General features: G+C 40.5%; 1 protein-coding gene across 2 annotated transcripts; it reads right to left on the bottom strand.

The window, feature by feature from the left end:
* LOC117301334 lies at positions 1-25,047 on the bottom strand. Of its 2 annotated transcripts, none has more exons than XM_033785244.1 (23): positions 24,924-25,047; positions 23,635-23,935; positions 22,544-23,264; positions 21,527-21,746; positions 20,758-20,953; positions 19,839-19,894; positions 18,765-18,884; positions 18,045-18,114; positions 17,420-17,749; positions 13,863-15,262; positions 13,279-13,451; positions 12,054-12,278; positions 11,526-11,800; positions 10,042-10,270; positions 8,009-8,332; positions 7,202-7,371; positions 6,051-6,246; positions 5,395-5,489; positions 4,307-4,457; positions 2,778-3,019; positions 2,148-2,233; positions 1,699-1,768; positions 1-558 (listed from the first exon to the last, which is right to left on the bottom strand). In XM_033785244.1, the coding sequence occupies exons 2-23, from the start codon at positions 23,806-23,808 to the stop codon at positions 487-489; spliced, it is 5,595 nt and encodes a 1,864-aa protein (XP_033641135.1). In that variant the 5' UTR covers positions 23,809-23,935; positions 24,924-25,047; the 3' UTR covers positions 1-486. The 2 variants fall into 2 exon arrangements, with proteins under 2 accessions (XP_033641135.1, XP_033641134.1); XM_033785243.1 differs by having other exon boundaries at positions 23,635-23,979.
* Positions 25,048-25,067: the final 20 nt, after the last annotated feature.

Consider the following 25,067-nt stretch of genomic DNA (forward strand, 5'->3'; position numbering starts at 1 on the left):
GTCATGCTAAGCAAATTTTTGTGCTTAGCAGCTCTATGAAATTTGGCCCTGATCTACCCTGGCCAATAGTTATACCCCAGGGATTAGCCACCCCAGGCTCAAGAGTAGGGGTAAGCGGTAAAACCCTGGAGTATTCTTGATACGGAACGTGCAACAAGACTATTTTATGGGACTTACTCATAGAGCTATATTTAAGAACTAGAGGGCGCAATGGTGATGCTGCTTGCACAAATGCGACGGGACTGCAAGGAGACTCGCGGGCTGTTTTGTACATCCGTTGGAATATGAAGTACACGTTGAAGTTTGTGTTTATTAAACGCTACGCAATGCTGTTTTGTCAACTTACAAAATGACCGCACAAACAAACACTGTGCAATGCTGTTTTGTCAACTTAGAAAATGGCCGCCTGCGCGCATGCCGGGGCGCGTATATAGGCCAGTGTGCCCTCTAGTTGTTATATATAACTCTATGGACTTACTGCACTTTTTACATTGGAATGATTTCACCCTGGCTGCGGGGTACTAGCTGATCAAAGAAGAACTCCAAATGCTTTGCTGCCTGTTGGCAAAAAGAACAAAATCAAAAAATATTAATAGTGGCTTCTTATAGCGCTCCAATCCATCACTCTTTCATGCTCAAGGTGCTTTAAAGGCAGTGGACACTATTGGTAATTACGCAAAATAATTATTAGCATAAAACCTTATTTGGTGACGAGTAATGGGGAGAGGTTGATGGTATAAAACATTTTGAGAAACGGCTCCCTCTTAAGTGCCATAGTTTTTGAGAAAGAAGTAATTTTCCACGAATTTGATTTCGAGACCTAAGATTTAGAACTTGAGATCTCGAAATCAACCGTCTAAACGCACACAACTTCGTGTGACAAGGGTTGTTTTTTCTTTCATTATTATCTCGCAACTTCAATGACCGATTGAGCTTAAATTTTCACAGGTTTGTTATTTTATGCACATGTTGAGATACACCAACTGTGAAGGCTTGTCTTTGACAATTACCAATAGTGTCCACTGCCTTTAACATCCAGTATTTTTCTGCATAGTATGTGAGGCTATGTTTGAAGCATAAGACCGACTCCTTAATAGCACCATGTAATGGTTTACACAAGGTATTGTGGCACAATATGCAGCCAATCAAACCAGAAACACTGGGGCGAACCCCTTCTCTTTTCCATAAGTACACTGGTTTCTTTTAGTTGCAACACACAAAACACAGGACCAACGGCTTTACGTCCCATCTGAAGTACACAGCTATTAACGTAAAGTGTTTTGCTCAAGGACACAAGTGTCACAACTGGGACTAAAACCAACACCCCGCAGCCCCACAACCCACACCCCGCTGAAACACCAAAACTTGAATTCGGTGCTCTTATTCGCTTGTCGGCCACGATCATTGTTTTTTTGGTTTTTTTGCTGTATATCTTTCACTGTACTTTCATTTCATCAATCAACATTGTCATTGTTATAAACTAAAACCAGTTAATTTATATCATAAAGGGTCCAGTCTCTGTATAAGCATTAACTTTTTCCTGGTGCCCTCCTCTTATCACCCTTTGTTCCTTTTTTTTGTATGTTTTATTATTATTTATTGTGATATTTGGAAATAAAAAAAACAAACAAACAAACAAACAACCAGGAGGGATGAGAGTGGCGAGTGGGGAGGGGAAGGTAGACAAAGAAAGTTTACCTCTTTTGGCTCTTTGGGTCTCAGTATGTGCTCTCCATATTTCCTGATGACGGACTCCTTGTCAAAGCAGCTGTACCAATAGAAAGAACACAATTCCAATCAGTATTTTATTTATATATTTTAATAAATTCATGTTTTTGACTGCTTTTCCAAAGATGCCAAAAATTACTCACATGTTTATTTTATTTCATTTTTGTTTTTTTCCCCCCATTAATTTTCAAGTTACCTGAGAATTTATGAGACTTGAAGAGAATGAATCAGTATTGCTGAGAATTTGAGAGAATTTATGAGAGTCGATGAGAATTAATGAGAATAATTCTTATTATTTATAATGATAATTGTAACTACTACACCAATAAGGCAGAACCAAATATTATAATTTGCAGAAATCTGTGTTTAACTCATCATAACCTTATTCAGTTTATGACCTTTGACCTTAGATAACTTACCTTCCAAGCAGGGCATCAAAGCAGCTGACAGCGTTGTCCCTCTGTACTGCGACAGCGATGCTTGGGCCATGACACAGAATCTTCACCTGGAGAGTAAATTTCAAAGAGTTAGAATAATAGAAAATATCCAGGGTTTAAGAAAGGGTTGCAAAGCGCTTCACAGATTTTTTTTATTTTTAATAACAACTTTGATAATTAATCTAGAACGAAAAAGAAGAACTAGGTAAAGTATTAGGAACTTTTCAATTGTAATCCTATATAAATGTAGATGTACACAAATTCTACACTTGCCCTGTAAGCTGAGAGTGGTGTTCGCAAGCGCAGAATTTTGCGGTAAGCAGAGCCATGAAATTGGACCCAAGGGCAAAATTCATAGAGCTGCTTAAGATCAAAAAGCAGTTTGGCTCAGCAAAATTATTATGCTTACAAGAATAAGGTTATCAGTCCAAATACCATATCCCATGTACCATTTGTGCCTTGTATCCTGCTCATTTCTGCTAAAAAAAACCACAAAATGTTATGGAACATTATCTGCTTTTCAAAGACCAACTCAACCGATCCAAGGCAACGTGTTCCTTTAAGCAGCGCTATGAAATTGGGCCCAGGTATAACTCCATATGTAATACTTACCAGACTTGGGAAGGACTTTCCGTAAACACTGCAGAATCCCCTTGCCTGGTCCTCCTTGAACCAAACCATCCGCATCCCAACGATAGTGAAGCCGTGCACCAGCAAGGCATCCATGACCTCAATGTGACCCCGGTTGTAACCTTTGACCTTGGTTAGAAGGAGAGGTGGGGTTAGGAGGAGACAGGTCGTCTGGCAGAGGGCGCTGTAGGATGGCATTAGGTCAGTGGAGCTTGTGCTCGAACCTGGAGAAGAAGGCAACAACTGTTTGTAAAATCACAGAATTCTTAGGAAGACAGAATATTGGATTGTTAAAAAAAAACGCTTATTTTCAATCTGAAAACTTAACTTTTTGTTGGTAATTTTTTTGCATGAAAATAATCTCAAAGCATACTGATGCTGGGTCGTTACACCAACAATATTTTCCAGAACTACCACAACTCAAAGACAGATTACTTCCATGGTATTGCCACAAACCAAATTTTTTCCCTGTTTTTTCCCTGAGTTTTTGCTAACTCACAAAGCCGGACGGCCATTTCAGTAATGGCTACACTTCAACGAGATGGGCCATAGACCCAAATCAACTGTCACCAGGGCACATTGCCACATACTCCCGAGGCTGAAACAGGGTTACCCGTTTGCAGTCCGTATGAATGTAGGCATGGGTTTCATTCACTAGGAGCCTGGCTGATAGAGCAGAATGCATAACCTTCCTAACTTGTTCAAAACAATTACGATTAACCTCCTTGTTAAAGGCAGTGGACACTATTGGTAATTGTCAAAGACTAGTCTTCTCACTTGGTGTATCTCAACATATGTATAAAATAACAAACCTGTGAAAATTTGAGCTCAATCAGTCATCGAACTTGCGAGATAATAGTGAAAGAAAAAACACCCCTGTCACACGAAATAGTGTGCATTTAGATAGTTGATTTTGAGACCTCAAGTTCTAAATCTGAGGTCTTGTAATCAAATTCGTGGGAAAATTACGTCTTTCACAAAAACTATGGCACTTCTGAGGGAGCTGTTTCTCACAATGTTTTATACTATCAACCTCTTCCCATTACTCGTCACCAAGAAAGGTTTTATGCGAATAATTATTTTGAGTAATTACCAATAGCTGCTAGGGTTTCTCTTTTTTAGCTGGTTTATTCCATAGGGTTTCAATGTATAAGAGGGTTCCCCAACACCCTGTGCATTTTGTTAGTGTCTTTTTATCTAATATTTATTTTTACTTATTGTCGTCTTCTTATATAATGTTCCTTTGTACCCCGCGGTGGTGCAATTTTTGTTTTTTTATCTATGCTTTTTTTATCAATATTGTTATCTTGTAATGCCACATTATTCAGCTTCGTGCTGCCAGTTGGTTTTTTAATAAAAATGAATGAATGAATGAATGAATTAAAGGGCAAAAGTGTCCTGACCGAGATTCAAACCCACACTCTGGTGATGACAGCACCAGAGCTTGGATCCGATGAACTAGACCGCTCAGCTATGCGATGCAATTCTGATACATAAAAGACTTAATATACCTGAGCTGATGGATGTCAGTGAATGAGTGCTGGTGACCGGCGACAGGAGGCTGTCATTTGAGTCCATCCGGACAGGGTACGGCTTGGTGATGAAACAGCGCCCTCTAGCTAGACTGGATCCCATGAACGAGTCCACTGCATGGCACTTAATCTGAAGTAAGAAAAAAAAAATTATGTTTCTTATCGTTTGGTTTGTTGGTTGATTTCCATTATTCACACAAATAGTTTCACAAATACAAACACAAAGTTTGATAGAAAATTATATGTACATAATTTATAACTGGATAAACCTTGTATTTGTAACAAGTTGACCTTGTATTTATGACTAGATAACCTTGAATTTATAACTATATTACCTTTTATCAATAACTAGGTTACCTTGTATTCGTAACTAGATTACCATTGCATGTACAAGTAGATTACCTTGTAGTTTATAACCAAGGAAAATATTACTAAATACAAGTACATGACCTATGGTATAGGACAATTTTTAGACTTTTCAGGCTATTAAAGTCATTGGACCCTTTCGGTTCAGAAAAACAAAAAAAGTTCACAGATTTACAAATAACTTACAGGGTTTACAAAAGGTAATGGTGAAAGACTTCTTTTGAAATATTAGTCCATGAAATGCTTTACTTTTTGAGAAAACGGTAAATTCTCGTTAACAAGAATTACGGATTTGTTATAAACATATGTCATGACACGGCGAAACGCGCGAAAACAGGAGTGGGTTTTCCCGTTATTTTCTCCCGACTCCGATGTCCGATTGAGCCTAAATTTCCACAGGATTGTTATTTTATATATAAGTTGTGATACACAAAGTGTGGGACTTGGACAATACTGTTTACCGAAAGTGTCCAATGGCTTTAAATAGCAATTTCGCTGAATTTTCTGAGGGTCAAAAAAAATAAATCTAAAAATCAGATAAAGCTAGAACGAATATAATGCCTGGTTATAACTGAATAATGTTATGTCTATACCTCATCTACTTTTATTTATAAAGTCTATGACTAGGTTACCATGTATGTACAAGTAGATTACTTTGTGTTTATAACTCCATTATCTTCAAATGTATATTACTAGTTTACCTTATCTGCTTGGAGGTCCGAGGTCTCTCTGCAACAGAGTCCATCTAGGAAGAGAAGTTTCTGCTCACTGACTGCTGCGGCATAGCTCTCGGATCCTAGTTGAATCAAAGTTAAAACCAACGCAATTAAGGGAGGGTCATCCAATGTTTTTAATCTCTTTAAAGGCAAAGTATACCTTTGATTTTCGGAACTGTTTGAGTGTTTTGATTAATGTAGATGTAGAAAATAAAAAACTAGCATCTGAACAAAAATTGTTTCAAAAGGTGTTTGAGTTTTTTGAGATATCGCAGAAAATCAAGAGTGAAGAACATCCACCTGGACGAATAATCCATAATAGGAATACACAATGTGAGAAACATTACAAGACGCAGATGCAAATTTTGGGGCCATAAAACGGTTATCTTTTAACATATCCACATTATGTCAATATTTTTTTCAAAATGCTTTATACTATCAAATGCTGCTGTAGGCTTTTAACCAAACGTTTTTATAGCCATTAGTTTTAAGAGTGATTACCAAACGTATAATGTAGCTTTAAAGACTGAAGAAGACTGGGGAAGGCTTGTGAAGCAAAGGCAAAGAACACATCGGCATAAAATTTTGAAATGAGCACTCCCGTCATAATTTTGAACAAAGAATATCAAGAGAGTCTTTACCGTGTATGCCATTGTTGATGGGATCTGCCCCGTACATCCCTCTCCATAGGAACTGGCTCTGCTTCCTGGCATCTTGGGGGTTGGCAGGTCCAAGTACGTCCAGCAGCTTCCTGACAGCGTTCTCCCTCTGGAGACACAGGAGTAACACTGGGCCAGACGTCAGGTGCTCAATGTGCATCGTTGACAGCAGCTCATTCTGAAAACAAAACAATGTTTCAAAGATGGTGTTCCATTTTTTTATTTTTTTTTTTATTATGCAAGTCACCAGACACACAAGGCTGGAAGGCCACTTCAAGGTGTAGGCTACAATTATTTTATTTTGTCCAGAGGCCGTTGCCACCTACTCCTAGGGCTGAAACAGGATTACCCCTTTTACAGTCCATACGGATGTAGGCTTGGGTATAATCAGTCCGTAGCCTGGCCGGTAGAGCAGAAAGCACGACCTCCCCAAATTTACGTAGCAAGTGTCATGACCGGGATTCGAACCCACACTCAGCTGATCAAACACCAGAGCTTGAATCCGGTGCTCTTAACCGCTCGGCCATGACAAGCTGTAAGAGCAGTGTAAGAACTTTTGTGGCAAATCCACAAGGCTTATAGCTCAAACTCTTTACTGGACCAAAAAATAAACTTTAAAAAAAACCAGTTTGCATATGCATCAGGTCAGGTTAGCTCTAAGGTTGCCATAGTGGTTTCTGTTCATGCCTTTCACATCAGTTCACCCCTGGTTAGTGTCTGGACCGAAGCCTTGCATGTGGATTAGATTTTCCAGTCCCTACCTGACTGAGTGGAATTTTCCCACATCTGCAGCTGAAATTTCTTAGTCGTCTTCGTTACAAAAAAGTTAGTGTGATGCTTCCATTGGAATGTTATGCCAATTATATAATTCAGTTTCAGATTAAGATTTAGATTGTGTCTTGGTAAATTGTGGCCATTTTTTTCATCAAAGTTTCAAAGGCAAACTATGCATGGATGTGAATAAAACATGTTTTTAATGACAAATTAGGTTATCTCTGTGCTTGCTTTTCTCAACATGTCATTTTTTGAGTTTGCTGTTTTGCCATCGAAAGGCAGAACTGTATCTATTAAAAATGAAGAAAGTCACCCCAAACATCAAAATTTACCGGGCCCAAAGAAAATCAAGACCACACCTTTTGGTCATCCTTTGGTACTAGTTCCTTGGCTCTGTCCGACGTGATGGTTGTCAACCTTGCAGCGACGACCGTGAAGTTCTCTTGAGCGATTCTCTTTAGTATCTTAGATAGATGCTTACGGAAGGCTAACGGTTTGATGACCATTACTGTGGTCAATAATCTTGGACCTGTCAATAACAATGAGGGATACAAAACAAACAAGATTTATAGACTGTGAAAAAGTCTCGTTTGTATTCAAACGGGAAAGCTGGTTATCTCGCGCCCCCCCCTCGCCCAATCCAGCAAGCTCATCCCCTACAATGTTGCCCCAAGCAAGCTTGCCCCCAGCTATGTTGCCCCAAGCAAGCTTGCCCCCAGCAATGTTGCCCCAAGCAAGCTTGCCCCCAGCAATGTTTCCCCAAGCAAGCTCATCCCCTACAATGTTGCCCCAAGCAAGCTTGCCCCCAGCAATGTTTCCCCAAGCAAACTTGCCCCCAGCAATGTTGCCCCAAGCAAGCTTGCCCCCAGCAATGTTGCCCCAAGCAAGCTTGCCCCCAGCAATGTTGCCCCAAGCAAGCTTGCCCCCAGCAATGTTTCCCCAAGCAAGCTTGACCCAACAATTAGTGTTGTCGTTTAGTTGAATCACAATTCGTGCAATTCAAGAGATTGCTGTTGCCAGCTTGGTGTTTATATTCCCTTGTGGGAGTTTGCCGAGTTCCCTTGATGGGAAGATCATCTAAAACAAATAAATAAATAACAAACAACGTGATCATACAAAGGGAAGGATTTGGGGGCCCTAGACAAAACAACAAAATTAAGTCTTACCGACTAGCATTGCCCTATATATAGACTCCTCAACAACCAGCATCCCTTTCCCTTGCTTAGCTACCCCCCTCCCTCGTCCCTTCCTCCCCTTCGGAGAGTCCGAGTCCGCCCAAGCAAATCTGGCTGTCGACAGCTCCTCCAAGCTGGGGCTTCTCAACGGGGGTAGGTAAGGGAGGTTGACACGCATAGACGGGTCGGCGAAGAGCTCTTGGTCCCTGAAGAACATCGTGGCTTGGCGGAAAGCAGCCTCGGCTGATGTGGACATTATCCTCTCTAGGTTAGCAATGCCCTTTCCGGGTAGGGCACCTGTTATCGGGGACGTACCTGCCATGGTAAACACAAGAAGTTAAATAATGTGTCGGACGTGTTCAATGATAAGTAAATTGGTTATAACCAGCAGAGGGGCCAAACTGGAGAAATCACAGATGAAATGACAAGAGTGGTCAGTAAAAGAATATGATATAGCCCTGGTGTAATTATTAATACTAATAATAATAACAAGTTTTCATATAGCGCATTTTACAATAACCATATCAATGTGCTTTATGTTATAAGGCCAAGTAAAAAAACAAACATGTTTCGCATCCCCGCCCACTTCCTTTTTACAGGCCGCCTCCTTTTTTATTTTTATTTTTTTTAATTTTTTTTATGCACATTATTTTTTTTATTTTTTAAATAGGGTTATTTTAAATGATCTCAGCAAAAACAATCTGAATGTCTTGTCTGAATGCCTCAACTAAATTGTTTCATTTATGTTTTGTGTATTTCAGCAGTAGAAAAAACAATGGGTATTTGACATTTTAACAAAGAATGGCGGCCATCTTGAAATAAAAAATAAAAAATAAAAAGCCCCTCTTCCTCCTTTTTTTGAAAAACCCGGACGTGAAACATGTTTGTTTTTTTACTCGGCCTAAAGTGTCCTGGTTATTGGGCCAAATCCTTTAACCTTTTTAGCTCCCTGGGGAGTAAACAGCCCCAAGCTACTGTGGCGCTTCAAATTTTGCATACACAATATATATCAACCTTTACCCTCGCAGATGCCTGATTATTCCCCTAGTTTAAGAGAAGCATCTTGTTCAGGAACACAAGTGCCATAACCGGAATTTCGAACCAACTTTTCGCTGACTTAACCACCAGGGCCCAATTTCATAAAGCCTGTGAGCACAAAAAACTTGCTTAGCATGAAATTTCTTCCTTGGTAAAAACAGGATTACCAACCAATTGAAGGGTTCATTTCTAATGCTTGATACTGCTATTCGGCTGTTGTTTGCTAAATCCTGAAAATCATGTGGAAATTTGGTTGGTAATTCTGTTCTTACCAAGGAAGAAATTTCATGCTAAGGAAATTTTTGTGCTTACAGGCTTTATGAAATTGGGCCCTGAACTTGAATTTGATGCTCTAGCATATCTATACCACTCAGCCATGACTCCCTACTATAGAAGGATATGATATAGCCCTGATGTAATTAATAAGGGAATCAGTGTGTGGTGAAGAGGTTTTCAACTAGTGGTTTAAACCCAACGAGGCCTGGTTCTTGATAATTTTACCGAGACGAAGTCAAGGTAAATTATCAAGAACCAGGCCTCAGCGGGTTTAAACCACTAGTTGAAAACAGATTCAACACACTTTGGTTCCCATTCATAAATACCTTTTCGGTCAAAAAACATCAACAATTTTTGGTCAAAAAGTAAAGTAAATGCAAAAATAATAATTGTTCCATGATTTCTTTCAACACAACACCCCTCCAGCTATGAAATGGTAAGGCCCTCGGGTAAACAACTCCTGATAAGGAGATTGATGTGCGCGTCGCGCGTATCGTTTGATGTGGCACAAATGTTCCAGCCGTCGCTCTCGACCAATAGGAATGAAGAAACTGTCCCGCTCACAACCGGTTATAAACACTGGTCATTATCAAAGGTTTAAACACCCCCACGTGACGCGCTCTCCACCAATAAGAATAGCGAAACTGTCTGAGGTATTTATGAATAATAATTTAGGGTTGAACAAAGAAAAATTTGATGAAAGGACCCACCTAGAATTGATTCTACAAGCTGTGGCGCATTCAGCCCTCTGACGATGCACACCAGAGCAGGGTTTGACGTCAGAGCCTGGACGCTGGGCTGCCAGTAGCGATCACCAACCTCATAGGGTGTAAGCTCTTTAGCTTGGGATGAGGTCAAGGAGGCGAGCCACTTTAGGCCAAGGAGCTCGAGGCCCTGGGCGATGGAAGATGAAGGGGTACGTGACTGGTAGGATGACGTCTAAAGATACACAAAGAGAAAACATGGAATTAGCTGTTGAAAATTGATACTGAGTATACAGTGCTAACACACATCGGTGTAGGGGTAAAAACCAAATAATATTCTTTATCCCCGATGCAAATTTAACATCTCTTATATGTTGAAAAGTGCTTACCAAGCAAAAGGACCTATGTTAAAAGATTGTACATGGCTGGGCCCAAGTTATAGAGCTGCTAAGCACACAAATTTGCTTTGCATGAAATTTCTTCCTTGATAAAAACAGGATTACCAACCAAATTTCCACGTGATTTTCCGGATAAGCAAACAACAGCTGAATACCAGTAACACGCAATATGCAACAAATGGAAATTTGGTTGGTAATCCTGTTTTTATCAAGAAAGAAATTTCATGCTTAGCATATTTTCGTGCTTAGCAGCTCTATGAAATTGGGCCCTGATGTTTTGACTCTAGCAGAGTCTTCCTCGAAGGCTTCATGAGAACACAACTAACATAAACAGAGTGTAACAAAATCTGTCAAGTGGAAAAAAAGGGAAGGTAGACAGCACACAGAAAGAGGCTTTGCATGGCGAGGTATCAATTTATATTTGGTTTGTGGTAACACCATATGTATACCTACTTGCGAGGTAGAGTTTGTTCTTTTGAGAATGTGTTTTACTATATATTCTACTACTGCAGAGTAGAGAAGTCTCCCCAATTCCGAAAAAAAAATCTACTTCGCTGTAGTAGAATATATAGCAAGACAAGTTCTCAAAATAACATTATCTACCAGCAAGTAGATACACATAGTTTTACCGCACACCAAATAAACAAATTTCTTCCTAAAGAAAATTTCACATTTGATTCAGTCTTTTAACCTTATTTTCAGACTAGGGTAACTTTTATGGATTGGTAACAATAATAATAATAATATTTAAAATTTATATTGCGCCCCTTACATACAAAAAAAGACAAAGAAAAAAGACTGGTCACCAGGCCAGTGCCCAAACAAAAGTATGGGGATACGTCTGTCCAGCCAGCAGAGAACTAATTAATTACTTATTACATAGGCCCATCTCTGCTGGCATCGGTAATGTTTTGACCTTTTCAGGAGACAGACGCCTCTAACCCTATCTATGCTAAAATTCTAAACTAACTGGCAAGGTGACCATAGAAGAAGACATTAAAAAGCTAAAAAGCGGTATTAAAAAGATAGGTTTTTTAGGTGAGTTTTTTTTAGGTTTATTGGTGAGGGGTGACCACTCAGAGCTGTACTTACAATGGGGTAAAGACCAAGCAGTTTACTCAACGAGTTCCCGACCGTCTTCAGAGCTTTAACCCCAGAGAAGGTGACCACCACAGTCTGTTCAAGCTCTGGATTGGTGTAGAAACCACTCGGGCAACCCAGGCTGGAGTGGACGTTGCTGGACGGCAGATTAGTCAGGTCCCCGCCGAGATGCTGAAGGAGGGTCTCTGTGTACGGGGCGATGTGGAAGCAGAGGTTGGCAGTCAGGGTACTGGTCGGGCTACTGTCTTTAATGGTTGTCAGCATACCTGGAAGCATTAAAGGAAATTGTGTGATCAACCGTACACATAAAATACCAAGGTTATCGCTTAATACATTGTTTGAGTCAGGAGAAAACTGTAAAAAAAACAACCCATGACTTGTTCAATATTAGATCAGAGAAAAATTTGCTGTATTTAAAATAAAATTAAACAATTTTTTTTTTTTTTTGGGGGGGGCGTTTCAAAAGCCCTGAGAGGGCGCTTTGTTATGAGAGATGCCCATGTTGACGTTTCAGCTCACCATTCATACAGAGATGTATCATCATGGCTTCGATCAGACACGCAGCATGGTGCATCCCATTCTCCATCCGCAGTAGAATGGCCAAAGACGGCATCGGGGAGGCGCTCGCCGTGGGGAACCCCGCCTCAAGATGCTCCTTCAGGGATTGCTCGTAGGTCAGGGAGGGGGAAGTGGGCGTGGTGCACGACATTGGGTTGAAGGCGCGGACCTGAGCTCCGGTTAAACCTGTAATGATAAAATATAAAAATGTTACTTGAAAATTCAAATCAAGATATACATTATTGTGATTTTATGGGTGACAAAAGAGGAGTGGACAATGGCAGCAATTAAAAATGTTTACTCCATTATAGTAGTGAATGGCGCAAAAAGTCACAATATCAAAGAAACTGGCTCAAAACTTGGGTACATTCTGTACGTCTGCAATTCACTGGACAGGCAGAGCGTTCCACTGGACCATGACATTGTGCCCAATTGCTGAAACATTTTTATATGAGAGTTTATGCGTGCTGACCAAAACAAAACAAAACTTTTATTGCTTTTTGTGATTTCTGGCAATAATCTTTTCCATTGTCCAAATTAATCCTTCACAGATTAACTTTCATGATATTGATCGCCAGTGGCACGCCTTTAAATACGCTGCCGGGCTTGAACCATTGTCCGCCTCTGGAAGATTATTCCTCGCTTAAAATTGTGTCTGTTTGGTACAACCACACAACTAACATCAGTGTGCTGGAGAGAGTCCATAACCCCAAAAGCCTAGTAAATACCATACGACAAAAGAAACTTATGTATTTCGGGCACATTGCAAGAAGAGATGTGGATAACCTGGAGAAGCAATGTATGGACGGACGTGTTGCTGGTCGCGCCAGCAGAGGAAGGCCAAAGGCGAGGTGGACAGATAACATTGGTGCACTTAATGGGGGGGAGTCTGTATGGCCTGATGAGGAAGACCACACTGGACAGGGACGCGTGGAAGGAGTTCACTTCTCAGATCACCACAGGACGGCTGACGCCCTAATGGACTAAAGAAGAAGTTTGGTACCATAAGAAGAGCCCCAACTGTTAGCTCAGCAACAGTGGCCCTAAATGGCTTGAGACTGGGCCAGTCAGTCATTCACTTGAACTGGACAAAATCGAATGACAAGACTGGTTGCTCACCCAGTTTGAGTAAAACAGGGGACAGTTTGTGAACTAGGGGGTATTAGATCTATCATTTAGTACACACCCAATACACCGACTCTCTTGTTGTTCAGTCGTAATCTCCTTATCCCTCTGAGCTGGTAACCTCTAATCTGACAAGCAGAGAGCATGGAGCCGACGCAGATGGGCGGGACGATGGGTGAGACTATTAAGATGACATCGCTTTGAGTGGTTGCTGTCAGCATGGACGGCGGTTTCCTAACAGACAGAAAAATGTACAGTGAATAGGTCATGGAAATTTGAATATAGGCAGTTGAAAAAAAAATTACCTGTGAAGAGAGCGATGAAATAAAAAAACCTACTGTGCACTCTGGTGCAGTGTAAATGGTTTTATCTTCATATTTTTGATCTTAATTATAAACAATGTGAAAATTATCTTTAACAATTTTAAACAAATAAAAAAAATAGAGAGGACATTCCTGAGGTAAAAATAAGTGATGTCTCTGTGCAACGCCAGGGATGAGAAAAGTCTTAGCATTTTGAGCAGTTTCAGGTGTTTACTTTGTTCATCATCAGTATGGTTGTCGTCTTCTTTTTTTATGAGATATCGCCTAACAACACAGAATGGTGGGATATAAAAATGAGAGGACAATTTTGAAAATAAATTACCTGATGAGTGGTATCAAGTCATCCGTCTCCAGATTCCCAGCGTCAAAATCTGTCCTCGATCCCTTCTTGCCTTTCTTGCTCTTCAGGCTTAAGATCTGACTCCCAGATGCCTCCACCTCAGGAGGTGGTTCAGGTATGGAAGTCACACCTACATCGACGACACCGCTTTCCGGGACTCGTCCCCCGAACCAGAGCGCCAGCTCGTAGCTGATACGGTTTGGATTACGCGGGCAGTAGATCGGGACCTCCTCACGAGTCTTGCCGCCGAACAGGGCGATGAGGGAGTGGGGGTCTGTTCGGCGAGCAAGTTGAGGGTCGGTTGGACCGACAGCATCAAGCCATCTAGTACGTGCCATGGCTCCACGTACAGCAATCGCCAGAATTGGTCCAACCTTGTTGATGTCTTCCAAGTCCTCCTGGAGTTGATTACCTCCTGAAGTCTTCGGTCGCTTCTCTCGAGGACTGCTCGAGGCTTTTAGTAACTCTTCTGAATGGTAGAGGAGTCGCAGACCTGATATGTCAAGGCCTTCTTGTAAGATGCGATACAGGATTCCTATCATATGCGTAGGGTTGAGGTAAACTGACTTATAGACTAAGGTCATAGTGTTCTGGACATCAGTGTAGTTGTCGTAATCTTCATTGGATGTCTGCTCAGACATGAACTCATCGGATTCCACTGTTTGCCAGAAGAAAGAGGCATCGTTGGACAAGTTGTTGAAGACCCTTTGCATGGAATCACGATCTGGGTTGAGGGTCATGAAAGTTGAGAGCGGTCTTGAGCTGACAAGTGGAAGGGGTGGGACATATGAGCCATCTTCAAGAACCGCGTCGTAGTTGACTGGTTCTTCAGGAGCACCGATCAGATTGCCATTGCGATGGATGGCGTAGGAGAAGGTCTTCTCTATCCAAGGGCAGACGGTGTTCAAGGTGTTTATCTTCAGGAATGTGGCGACGTTGTTCTGAAACACCGTGCTATCTCGAGTCTCCTCCTTCCCGCGCCCCTTGGTCTTGCGTTTCAGCAGGTTGTTCTGCTTGCTGGCGCTGGTGACGGTCGGTGTGATGGCGACATGAAGCACCAGCTCTCCCTCCATGTGAACCTGCTGAAGCCCGACTACCCGGAAGGGGCATTCTTTTGGCTTGAGAGCCAGCTGATCATCCGTCTCTTTGAACCCTTCCGCCAAGAACTCAAAGCTGGGCGGAACCAAGGACAACAGCCAGGTAAGTAAGACTTGATGCGTGATGGAAATCAGGGTCGGATTCTCGTTCAGGGTTTTGCTGCCAGTTCCACGATGGGGTATGATCTCGCCACTTGTAGAAAAGTGAACAGTCAGGAGGGCGCACTCCTGGTTTGCGCGGAGGATAGGGGGTAGGCACTTTGGTGATGTGGTGTAGGATGCCTCCTGAAAAGTAACAAAAATACAAGGAATATAAAAAGTCTTAAACACCTTTTCAAATCACTTACATCATATTAAAATGAAGTTGTTAAAGACAGTGGACACTATTGGTAATTGTCAAAGACCAGTCTTCTCACTTGGTGTATCTCAACATAAATATGCATAAATTAACAAACCTGTGAAAATTTGAGCTTGATTGGTCGTCGGAGTTGCGAGATAACTATGAAAGAAAAAACACCCTTGTCACACAAAGTTGTGTGCTTTTAGATGCTTGACTTCGAGACCTCAAATTCTAAACTTGAGGTCTTGAAATCAAATTGGTGGAAAATTACTTCTTTCTCGAAAACTACGTCACTTCAGAGGGAGCTGTTTCTCACAATGTTTTATACTATCAACCTCTCCCATTACTCGTTACCAAGTGAGGTTTTATGCTGATGATTATTTTGAGTAATTACCAATAGTGTCCACTGCCTTTAAAGCCATTGGACCCTTTCGGTAAACAGTATTGTCCAAGGCCCACACTTCATGTATCACAACTTCTACATCAAATAACAAACCTGTGAAGATTTGCGCTTCGGTCATTGGAGTCGGGAGAAAATAACGGGAAAACCCACCCTTGTATCCGCTCGTTTCGCCGTGTCATGACATATTATGTTTAAAATAAATCCGTAATTCTCGTTAACGAGAATTGATATTGTTTTACTGTTTTCTCAAAAGGTAAAGCATTTCATGGAATAATATTTCAAGAGAAGTATTTCACCACTACCTTCTGTAAACCCGGTAAGTTATTTGTAAATCTGTGAACTTTTTTTTTTTTTTCTGTACTGCAAGGGTCCAATGGCTTTAACAACCTAACTTTTATTAGGGTGTCGCAAACACAGGTACATGTATTTCACTTTGCATTGCTTGTGCGCTGTCAGTCAATTTTCAAAATGCCAGAATAACAGCTGAGGGAACTCTCTCTTATTACATAAGATTATCCTTTATGAACACAAGGTGCCATTATTGTAAATAGCAACGCAGAAGCACTTTAAAGACCCTGGACACAATTGGTAATTGTCAAAGACCAGTCTTCTAACTTGGTGTATCTCAACATATGCATAAAATAACAAACCTGTGAAAAATTTAGCTCAATTGGTCGACGAAGTTGCGAGACAATAATGAAAGAAAAAAACACCCTTGTCACACGAAGTTGTGTGCATTTAGATGGTTGATTTCGGGACCTCAAGTTCTAATCCTAAGGTCTCGAAATCAAATTCGTGGAAAATTAGTTCTTTCTCGAAAACTGTGTCACTTCAGAGGGAGCCGTTTCTCACAATGTTTTATACTATCAACCGGTTGCAACCTCTCCCCATTACTCGTCACCAAGTAAGGTTTTATGCTAATAATGATTTTGAGTAATTACCAATAGTGTCCACTGCCTTTAAATGCAATCTGGTTCTTAGTACTAGAAGTATACTCGCATGATGGACTTTTCAACAGACTTGTCAACAGTTAGTTTTAGATGTTGAATTTTGCACTGGAGATAACGATTACTTATTTGGTTTTACCCTTGAAACCAATTTGTGTTAGCACTGTGTACGCTGTACTTTCTTAAATGCTGTGAAACAAATCACATAGAAATGTCACCAGAAACCTGGCGCTCCATTCTAGAACCCACCAATGAGGGCCCCTTCACGACCTTTGCCATTCTAGTGCACGGCCCAATTTAATAGAGCTGCTTAAGCAAAAAATGTTGCTTAAGCAAAAAAATCTTTGCTTAAGCAAAAAATCTTTGCTTTGTAAAATCAGATTACCGGCTAAGACTCAACTTAATTGTTATGCTAAGTAAACAACAGCTAAATATTAGTCACAAGCAATGTACATGGCATGAAATTTTTGCCAGTAACATGTGTAAAACAAGCAAGCTATTTTTATGCTTAAGCAAATTTTTTGCTTAAGCAGCTCTATGAAATTGGGCCCAGATGTCTTACCATCAGAGGCAGTTTGTATTGTATACAGGGCTAACACACACTGGTGTAAGGGTTAAACCAAATTAAAAACAGTTAGGTATAATAGATGTTAAATTTGCATCGGGGATAAAGAATATTACTTTTGTTTTATACCCATACACGGATGTGTGTTAGCATTTAGGTAGATCAAGAAATGCCCAGCCACACTTACAAGATCAAAGACAATGGGTGTCATCCTTGCAGCTGGGTACTTCCCAGAGGAAGATGTCCTTGGTCGTAAGGTCTCCAGACGCTTCTGCAACCGACACCTCGTTGCTCGCTCTTGCTCCCGCTGCTCTCGGATCTTCTTGGCCATCGCCTCATGAAGAAGGCGCTCTTGCTCCTTGGTCTTGTCCACGCCGACGCTGGTAGGAGATGGTGGTGGAGTTGAAGGAAGGTTCTTTGTGATGGCCTTCTGGGCTGCGGTAGGGAGGGTCATGGATGAGACTTCTGTGGATTGTGACTTGGAAGCTCTTTGTTGCTGAACATGTTCTTCTGGTCCCTAAAGGAGGATAAAAACAGTTTGTTTTACTTTTGTTATGTGGCAGGGGAGAAATTGACAATTTAGGGATGAGATTGTCAAAAAAATCCTGAAAGTTGGTAGAGATGGTCATAGAAGGGTTGTTTGTGGATTGCGACTGAGAAGGCCAGGGTTGCTGAATATGACCTTCTGGTCCCTAAAGGAGGGCACAAACAGTCTTGGGATTTGACTTTGGTAAATTTGCAAGGAGAAATGCAAAATTTAAGGATGGGATTGTCTGAAAATGAAAAATCCTACAAGTTTGATATTTGTTTACCTTGGCTTTTGCTTTCTCGGTGCTTGTTTTTGGCATGATCACTCTCGGTGGTTGTGTTGCTTTGGTTGCACTGTAATTCAAAGAAAAGTTTAAAAAGTTGTTTAAAAAGTCATGGTAGGTTTGTGGCAGCATGATGTAAGCAATACAGAGTGAGTTTGCTTCAAAACACATAAAGGTGCTGTTCTGCAATATGCAGCCAATCAACCAAGGAACACCCATGCAAACAATATGAAATAAGTGCACTGGATCATTTTATGTGCGTTACACAACACATCGAACCTACGGCTTAATGTCCTATCTAAAGGTCGCAGCAACAATGTCTTGCTTTTAAAGGACACAAGTGTCACAACCTGGGCCCAATTTCATAGAGCTGCTTAGCACAAAAATTTGCTTAGCACAAAAATTTCTTCCTCGATAAAAACAGGATTACCAACATTTGTTGTGTATTGCTTATTACAGGTATTCAGCTGTTGTTCGCTTATCCTGAAAATCACGTCGAAATTTGGTTGGTAATCCTGTTTTAATCAAGGCAAAACATTTCATGCTAAGCAAATTTGTGTGCTTAGCAGCTCTATGAAATGGGGCCCTGGACTTGAACCAACACTCTGCTGATCAGAAGCACCTGAGCTCGAGTCCGATGTTCTTATCCATTTCGCCACGAAACGCCATATAACTGTTTAGTACTGGCAAGAGGCTATTTAATAATTCTACTTTTCTCACCCCTTCTTGGACTGGCTGGAAGTTGGCGACCCTTTCAGTCCTCGTTTGCGATTCTGTCTCCATGCTTCTATATCATCATCTTCATCCCCACTGTCTCCAATGGTGTCAGAATCGCTGTCACTACAGAAAATAACAAAACAATCATGTTTACAAAAACTTGTGGTAACATGCTTTGACATACACTTGGTGTCTACCAAACTTGTGTAACCATTGGCCAGGGCCCAATTTCATAGAGCTGCTAAACACAAAAACTTGCTTAGCATGAAATTTCTTCCTTGATAAAAACAGGATTACCAACCAAATTTGTATTAGTTGCACATTGCTTGTTACTGGTGTTCAGCTGTTGTTTGCTTATCCTGACAATTACGAGAAAATTTGGTTGGTAATTCTAATTTTATTAAGGTAAAAATTTCATGCTAAGCAAATTGTTTTGCTTAGCAACTTGGCCCAGTTTCAAAGAGTGGCTCAATAGGAAACATCACTTTGTAAATTTGCTAAGAAATAATAAACAGAGCACCAGTTTACGTCAATACTATGGTGTAATCGATGGGAAATCTGTTTCTTCTAACTGTTACTACCTGGGCCATTTTGCTTAGATGGTTTCAGAAATTTTAAAGACACTGGACACTATTGGTAACTGTCAAAGACCAGTCTTCTCACTTGGTGTATCTCAACATATGCATAAAATAACAAACCTGTGAAAATTAGTTCAATTGATCGTCAAAGTTGCGAGAGAATAATGGAAGAAAAACGCCCTTGTCGCAGACCTCAAGACCTAATTCTGAGGCCTCAAAATTAAATTCAAATATTTTAGTGAGAGATTACTTCTTTCTCAAAAACTATGTTATTTCAAAGGGAGCCGTTTCTCACAATGTTTAATACTATCAACAGCTCTCCAATGCTCGTTAACAAGTAAACTTTTATGCTAACAATTACTTTGAGTGATTACCGATAGTGTCCAGTGCTTCAAGTGCCCAACGAACAGGAATAGTTGCATCGTTAGTCTCTTTGATTGACTAGAAGAAAAAAAACCATAATGAATACTCACTATTATTAGAACAGACATGTACTTACCTTGGAGAGTTCAGTTTTAGAATTCTCTTCACAGATTCTGGAATTGGTTCTTTACCCTAGAAAATTTAAGACAAAAAGTGCAGTTACGTCACACTGAGGAAAGACAAGACTTGTACTGGCAGGGTATGATAAGCACACTGGCCAAGAACAGCTGGAGACCACATATTATTCATAAGAAGTGATGCACACTTTCTGTCAATAAATCATTTGGTGTCATGGCCCAGCAGATACAAGTAAGAGCACCGGACTCAAGCTCTGGTGTTTCTGATCAGCAGAGTGTGGGTTCGAGTCCAAGTCATTTATATTTTATTTTATTTTATACAACATCCCACAGCGCAAGCGCCAATTACAGGACTGATAACAATATTAATATTAAACATTATAAAAACAATTAAATTTAACAATAAATTAAGGAAGTAAACAAAACATAAAATACACATACACACAAGGCAAGAGCGGAACCCCAAGAGAACAGACAGAAAACATGAAAGACCCAATAGGACAATTATTTGACTAAACACTATGGAGGCAAGATGAGTGAGGGGGAGGGCTGGAGCACTTGCTTGACTTGGACTTTGAAGGCAGAGATGGATTGGTGGAAAATGTTGATGGAAGGGTTGGTTTGGGTGATTGAATTAAACAGGGAGGTGAGACCGTGTATGAAGCCCTTTGGCATTGACCCTGTTTTTAGGGTCATAACAATTGTGTCCTTAAGAAAGACACCTAACCATTATCGCTGCATCCTTCAGATGGGAGGTAAAGTCCTTGGTCGTAGGTGTTGTGTAATGCACGTAAAAGAACCCAGTTTTTTGCATATTGGCTGAGATTTGCCTGTATAGTTTTGCTAGGTTTAACAAAACAAAGGATACAATTCAAACAAACATACATTACATTTGAAGACAAATAAACAAACATTTACTTCTTTCTTCTCCTCATTGTCCTTCGTCGAGGTTCTTAGATCTAGAAACACTGTTTCCGTTCGCCCCTTTGGTGGGGCACTGCCAGCATTCATCCCTCTGCTTCGAATGGAATGATCCACTAAAGCTCCATGTTGAGTGGATACACCAATGGAAGCAGTTCTTGTAGTCGGTGCTTTATAAGCGGGCTGATCCATCCTATTTAGAGAGGGGTTTGCAAAATATTATAGAAGCTATAAACATTTTGTGAATACAGAACACACCAATTGACGAACCCCCACAAGAACCGAGGGTGCTCTGGGTGCTCAGTACCTCCAACTTTTTGAATGAGGGTGTTTGAATATTACTACAACTTCCCATACTTTGAAACACGCACATTCTGTCAAAAGAAATTCCTGAAAAAGAAGTTAACACACAAACAATATTTTCGAATATTTCGGCGCCGCACTTTTATATAACTTTCATAACATTGCCACAAGACAGTGTGCATGCAATCCAGCACCTATAACCCCCCCCCCAAACATATTTTTTCAAACATTGTCAATGAAGTTCTTACCACAATCTGGCACAGACAAATAAAAAACAAAGTGTCTTGGACAAGTTTGTCGACAACATAACAGTATTTCAGATGTCAATATTTATCTAGGCTTTTAAGTTTTAAAAAACCTACAATTAAGAATCTTGAAACTGACCCAGTATTAGTTCCGATTTCCCTTTTCTTTCTGTCCTGTCCTTCTTCTTTCATTGTATGCCAAGTTTGTTTTAACTTACCCAGTGTTAGTTCCGATTTCCCTTTTCTTTCTGTCCTGTCTCGCTACTTCTGTTGTCTCCTCAGCCCATGCTGTTCTGGGTCCCCTTGTAGGGCCGTCTCCGGTAATCCTGGAGGCCTGAGACGCGTCAGATGTCAAGAGCTGTCCTTGAGAGAGCTTTCCGTCTGATTGCTGGACACACAGCTGAGCAAGTTTCTCCATCAGGCTCAGGCTATTGCCTTCTAGAAAGAAAAAGAAAAAACGAGATCGAACAGAATGAGATATTTCAATGGCCTTTGTCTTTGTCTCCCCAACATTTATTTCATTACATTTATTCTTGTTGTAAAGTCAAAGACTCTCGGAAAAGCAAACTTAATCACTATACATGCACAAGCCGAGAACCCAAATGTAGAGAAGACAAGGAACGAAGTTTCAATTTTAAATATGGGGGCAAACCCCAAAGAATTATTGCAAGAAAAACCCAAGCACAGTCAGGTTGGGATGAATCGAACTAGGGTTCTAGAGGTGGAAGGCGAGGGAAGACATCACTACTAATTTCTGGAACCACCCGAGCTTAGTTTGTCAACTCACTGGAAAATATTACCAAGAGTAAGATCAACTCAGCACAAAACTGAATATTTTCGCTGGGTCTGTGTTCTTTTTGTAGAACCAAAAACACAATGTCTACAGATTTACACGAAACTTACACAGTTTGAAGATAATGATAGTATAAAGCTTCCCTGAAAATATTAGTTGCTGAGGAGCTGTAGTGTTTGAGAAATGAGTAAAACAATGTCATGAAAATAATTTTTGTCTCACTGATCACGAGTCTAAAATTATTTTAGCTTTTAAAAATGTATTTTCATGACATTGTTTTACTTATTTCTCAAAAACTTCAGCACCTCAGCAACTAATATTTTAAGGGAAGCTTTGTATTATCATTATCTTCAAACTGTGTAAGTTTAATGTAAATCTGTGGACATTGTGTTTTGTGTTAGAAAAAGTACCCAAATCCTTTAAAAGTAAACAACTTTCAAACCTGCTTGTGCTCCATCCCCGCCTCCCGATTGTGGATGTCGCTGCTCTTGTTTGTTCTCCCACGGACCTCTTTCAGCTCCAACTGGAAAAGAATCCAACAACTGGTCCAGGTCAATATTTTCTACGTTATGCAAGGCCAGAGTTGGAACCGCTGTTGGAATCAGGGAAGATATCCTGCTGTCCTGAGAACCTCTCTCTTTGTCAGATGTCGATTTAGTGTCAGAAGCGGGATTGCTTGCTACTTTGTTGTCTCTCCCAGTCCCGGTGGTCATCGAACCGTTTGTACCTGACGTGCCATAGCGGTTAAAGCTTGAGTTCTCGTCAGAGTAACTTTCCATGCCATTTTCCTGAATGCCAAGGGCATTTTTTAGATCTGCCCAACACTGCATTGGGCTTCCCCTGTCATTTGTGTTAGTCATAACGCCGACGGAACTCAAAGGATGTGCCTCCCCTATTTGGATAATGGACGGATCCAACATGAGCAGCTCAGCAGCGCTACTGTCACTGCTAGCTGAGGTTTTCCTGCTGCTTGATTGGCTGTTGGAATGATTTGCATACTGGTGGAAGACATCATTCTGACTGAAGGGGCCCTCATTGGAGGGTTCTAGAATGGAGCGCCAGGTTTCTGGGGATATTTCGATATCTTGATGTGGATCATCTTCTAGAAGTGTGGGAGTCTTTAATGAACGGCTGACAATGGCAATTTCCTCATCTGAACTGACCTGTAAATTCAACGATTTCATTTGTTAGGATTGTTTAAAGGCTCTGACATTATGAAGGCAATAGTTTCTATTAAAGGCACTGGACACTATTGGTAATTGTCAAAGACCAGTCTTCTCACTTGCTGTATCTCAACATATACATAAAGAGCGGGATTTGAACCAACACGTCTGGCCAGATTAACGGGCTGACGTTATCTAGCCCTCTACATAACCTGTAACTGCCATGCAGCTAGGGATCATTCCCAAGTTTACGATAGAACAATATAAAGTACAAAAAACAAAAGATTTTGATACAAAAATACAGAATTCAAAATCTTTGAAAAAGGATATCTCTTTTGTCAAACCCCCAAAAATCACAGGCCCAGCTTACGTCTGACACTTCAAAGTCAATCGATGGCAACTTGGCCTGAACATCTGCAAAGATTGAATCTAGATGGGGCTGAAGGCCGATTCCATCTGGTAGGGCAGGGACATCGAAGGACTGGGGGCTGGGGGTTTGCTGCCGGGATTTCTTACTCCCGCTATGCTTGTTCTTTTTCTCCATGATGATGATCTGTGCTTGTTGTTAGAGCCACTTCGTTCTTGGCCCTTGTTCTGAAGACATGAATGGTGGGGTAAGGAGCTAGGGCTTGGATCTTTCGGAGGCTGGACAGTTTAGTCAGCCACATCACCTTGAAAGAAAATTATCACTCGGAGTGTGAATCAAACTAAAAACCTGTTGGATGAATTGGATAATATATCGATTTAATTGAAATGCAATTTATTGATGACAAATTACTGTAATTTGTTGTTTTTAAAGAATACAATTTTTAATCATACTTTTTCATGTTAGTGTTGAGATCTTTGCTTTTAAAGGTTGATTTGTTCAGGGGAACACAAATCTGGAGATGGGCAAAATTGACAGCAAAAGTTACAATTTCATGATGGAATACGACCTCAAAAGATTAGAGAGGTTTCGCAGAGTCGGGGATACGCATACAGATATCGAACCGGCGACACAGATTCCCGTTTTGAGTGACTATTCTAACTTGTGTACAATGGTTATAATGTACATCACATGGACCTCAAAAAAAGTGATGACGTATTATGACGTATCCGTTCACCTAAGAGTATCGGTGACTCTGCGAAATCTCTCTAATGTCAATTCAACCAAATTCATTATGATTAAATAAAATAAACAATTATGTGCCATTCTCTCACTCTCACTCTCAGGAAAAACAATGTGCTTAATTGATAAATAAACTTTATAAATAAAAAAAAATAAAAGTAACATCAGTACAGTATCACTATTTGATAAACAATATTCACTTGATAAACAATATCACTTGTAACAATTTGCAATGTATCTTAGGCCTGGCATGCCTGGTGTTCCATGGACAAAACTTGACTCTAAACTACCAATACATTCAATCATGGTTCAATGAGTTACACTTTCACACTGCAGTCCGCTCGCTTGTTGTGTACGTACTGAGGAAAATCGTACAGTAAACACCATTGGCATTTCTTGTGCACAGTTCGTACACTTTTTTTTTTTCGAAAGCGTCCGTGACTACGCACGTCTTGTAGTTTCAAAACCACTACGTACAGGGAATGGCACATTCTTGAAATCACTCATACAAATTAACTGTCTGATTGTTAATGAACCTTCAAGTTTCCTACCGTGTTTTTCCTAAAATTCAAGTTAATCTTGTGGTATTTTTGAAGTTCGCTCGAGCACAGACGACGAACGTGACGTCCGTTCTGTGGACTCCATGTCAATATCCCGGATGTAATTCTATGAATAATTCATGAAGAATCAAAATG

The sequence above is a fragment of the Asterias rubens genome, chromosome 17 (assembly GCF_902459465.1).
Source record: "Asterias rubens chromosome 17, eAstRub1.3, whole genome shotgun sequence".
Classification (NCBI taxonomy): Eukaryota; Metazoa; Echinodermata; class Asteroidea; order Forcipulatida; family Asteriidae; genus Asterias; species Asterias rubens.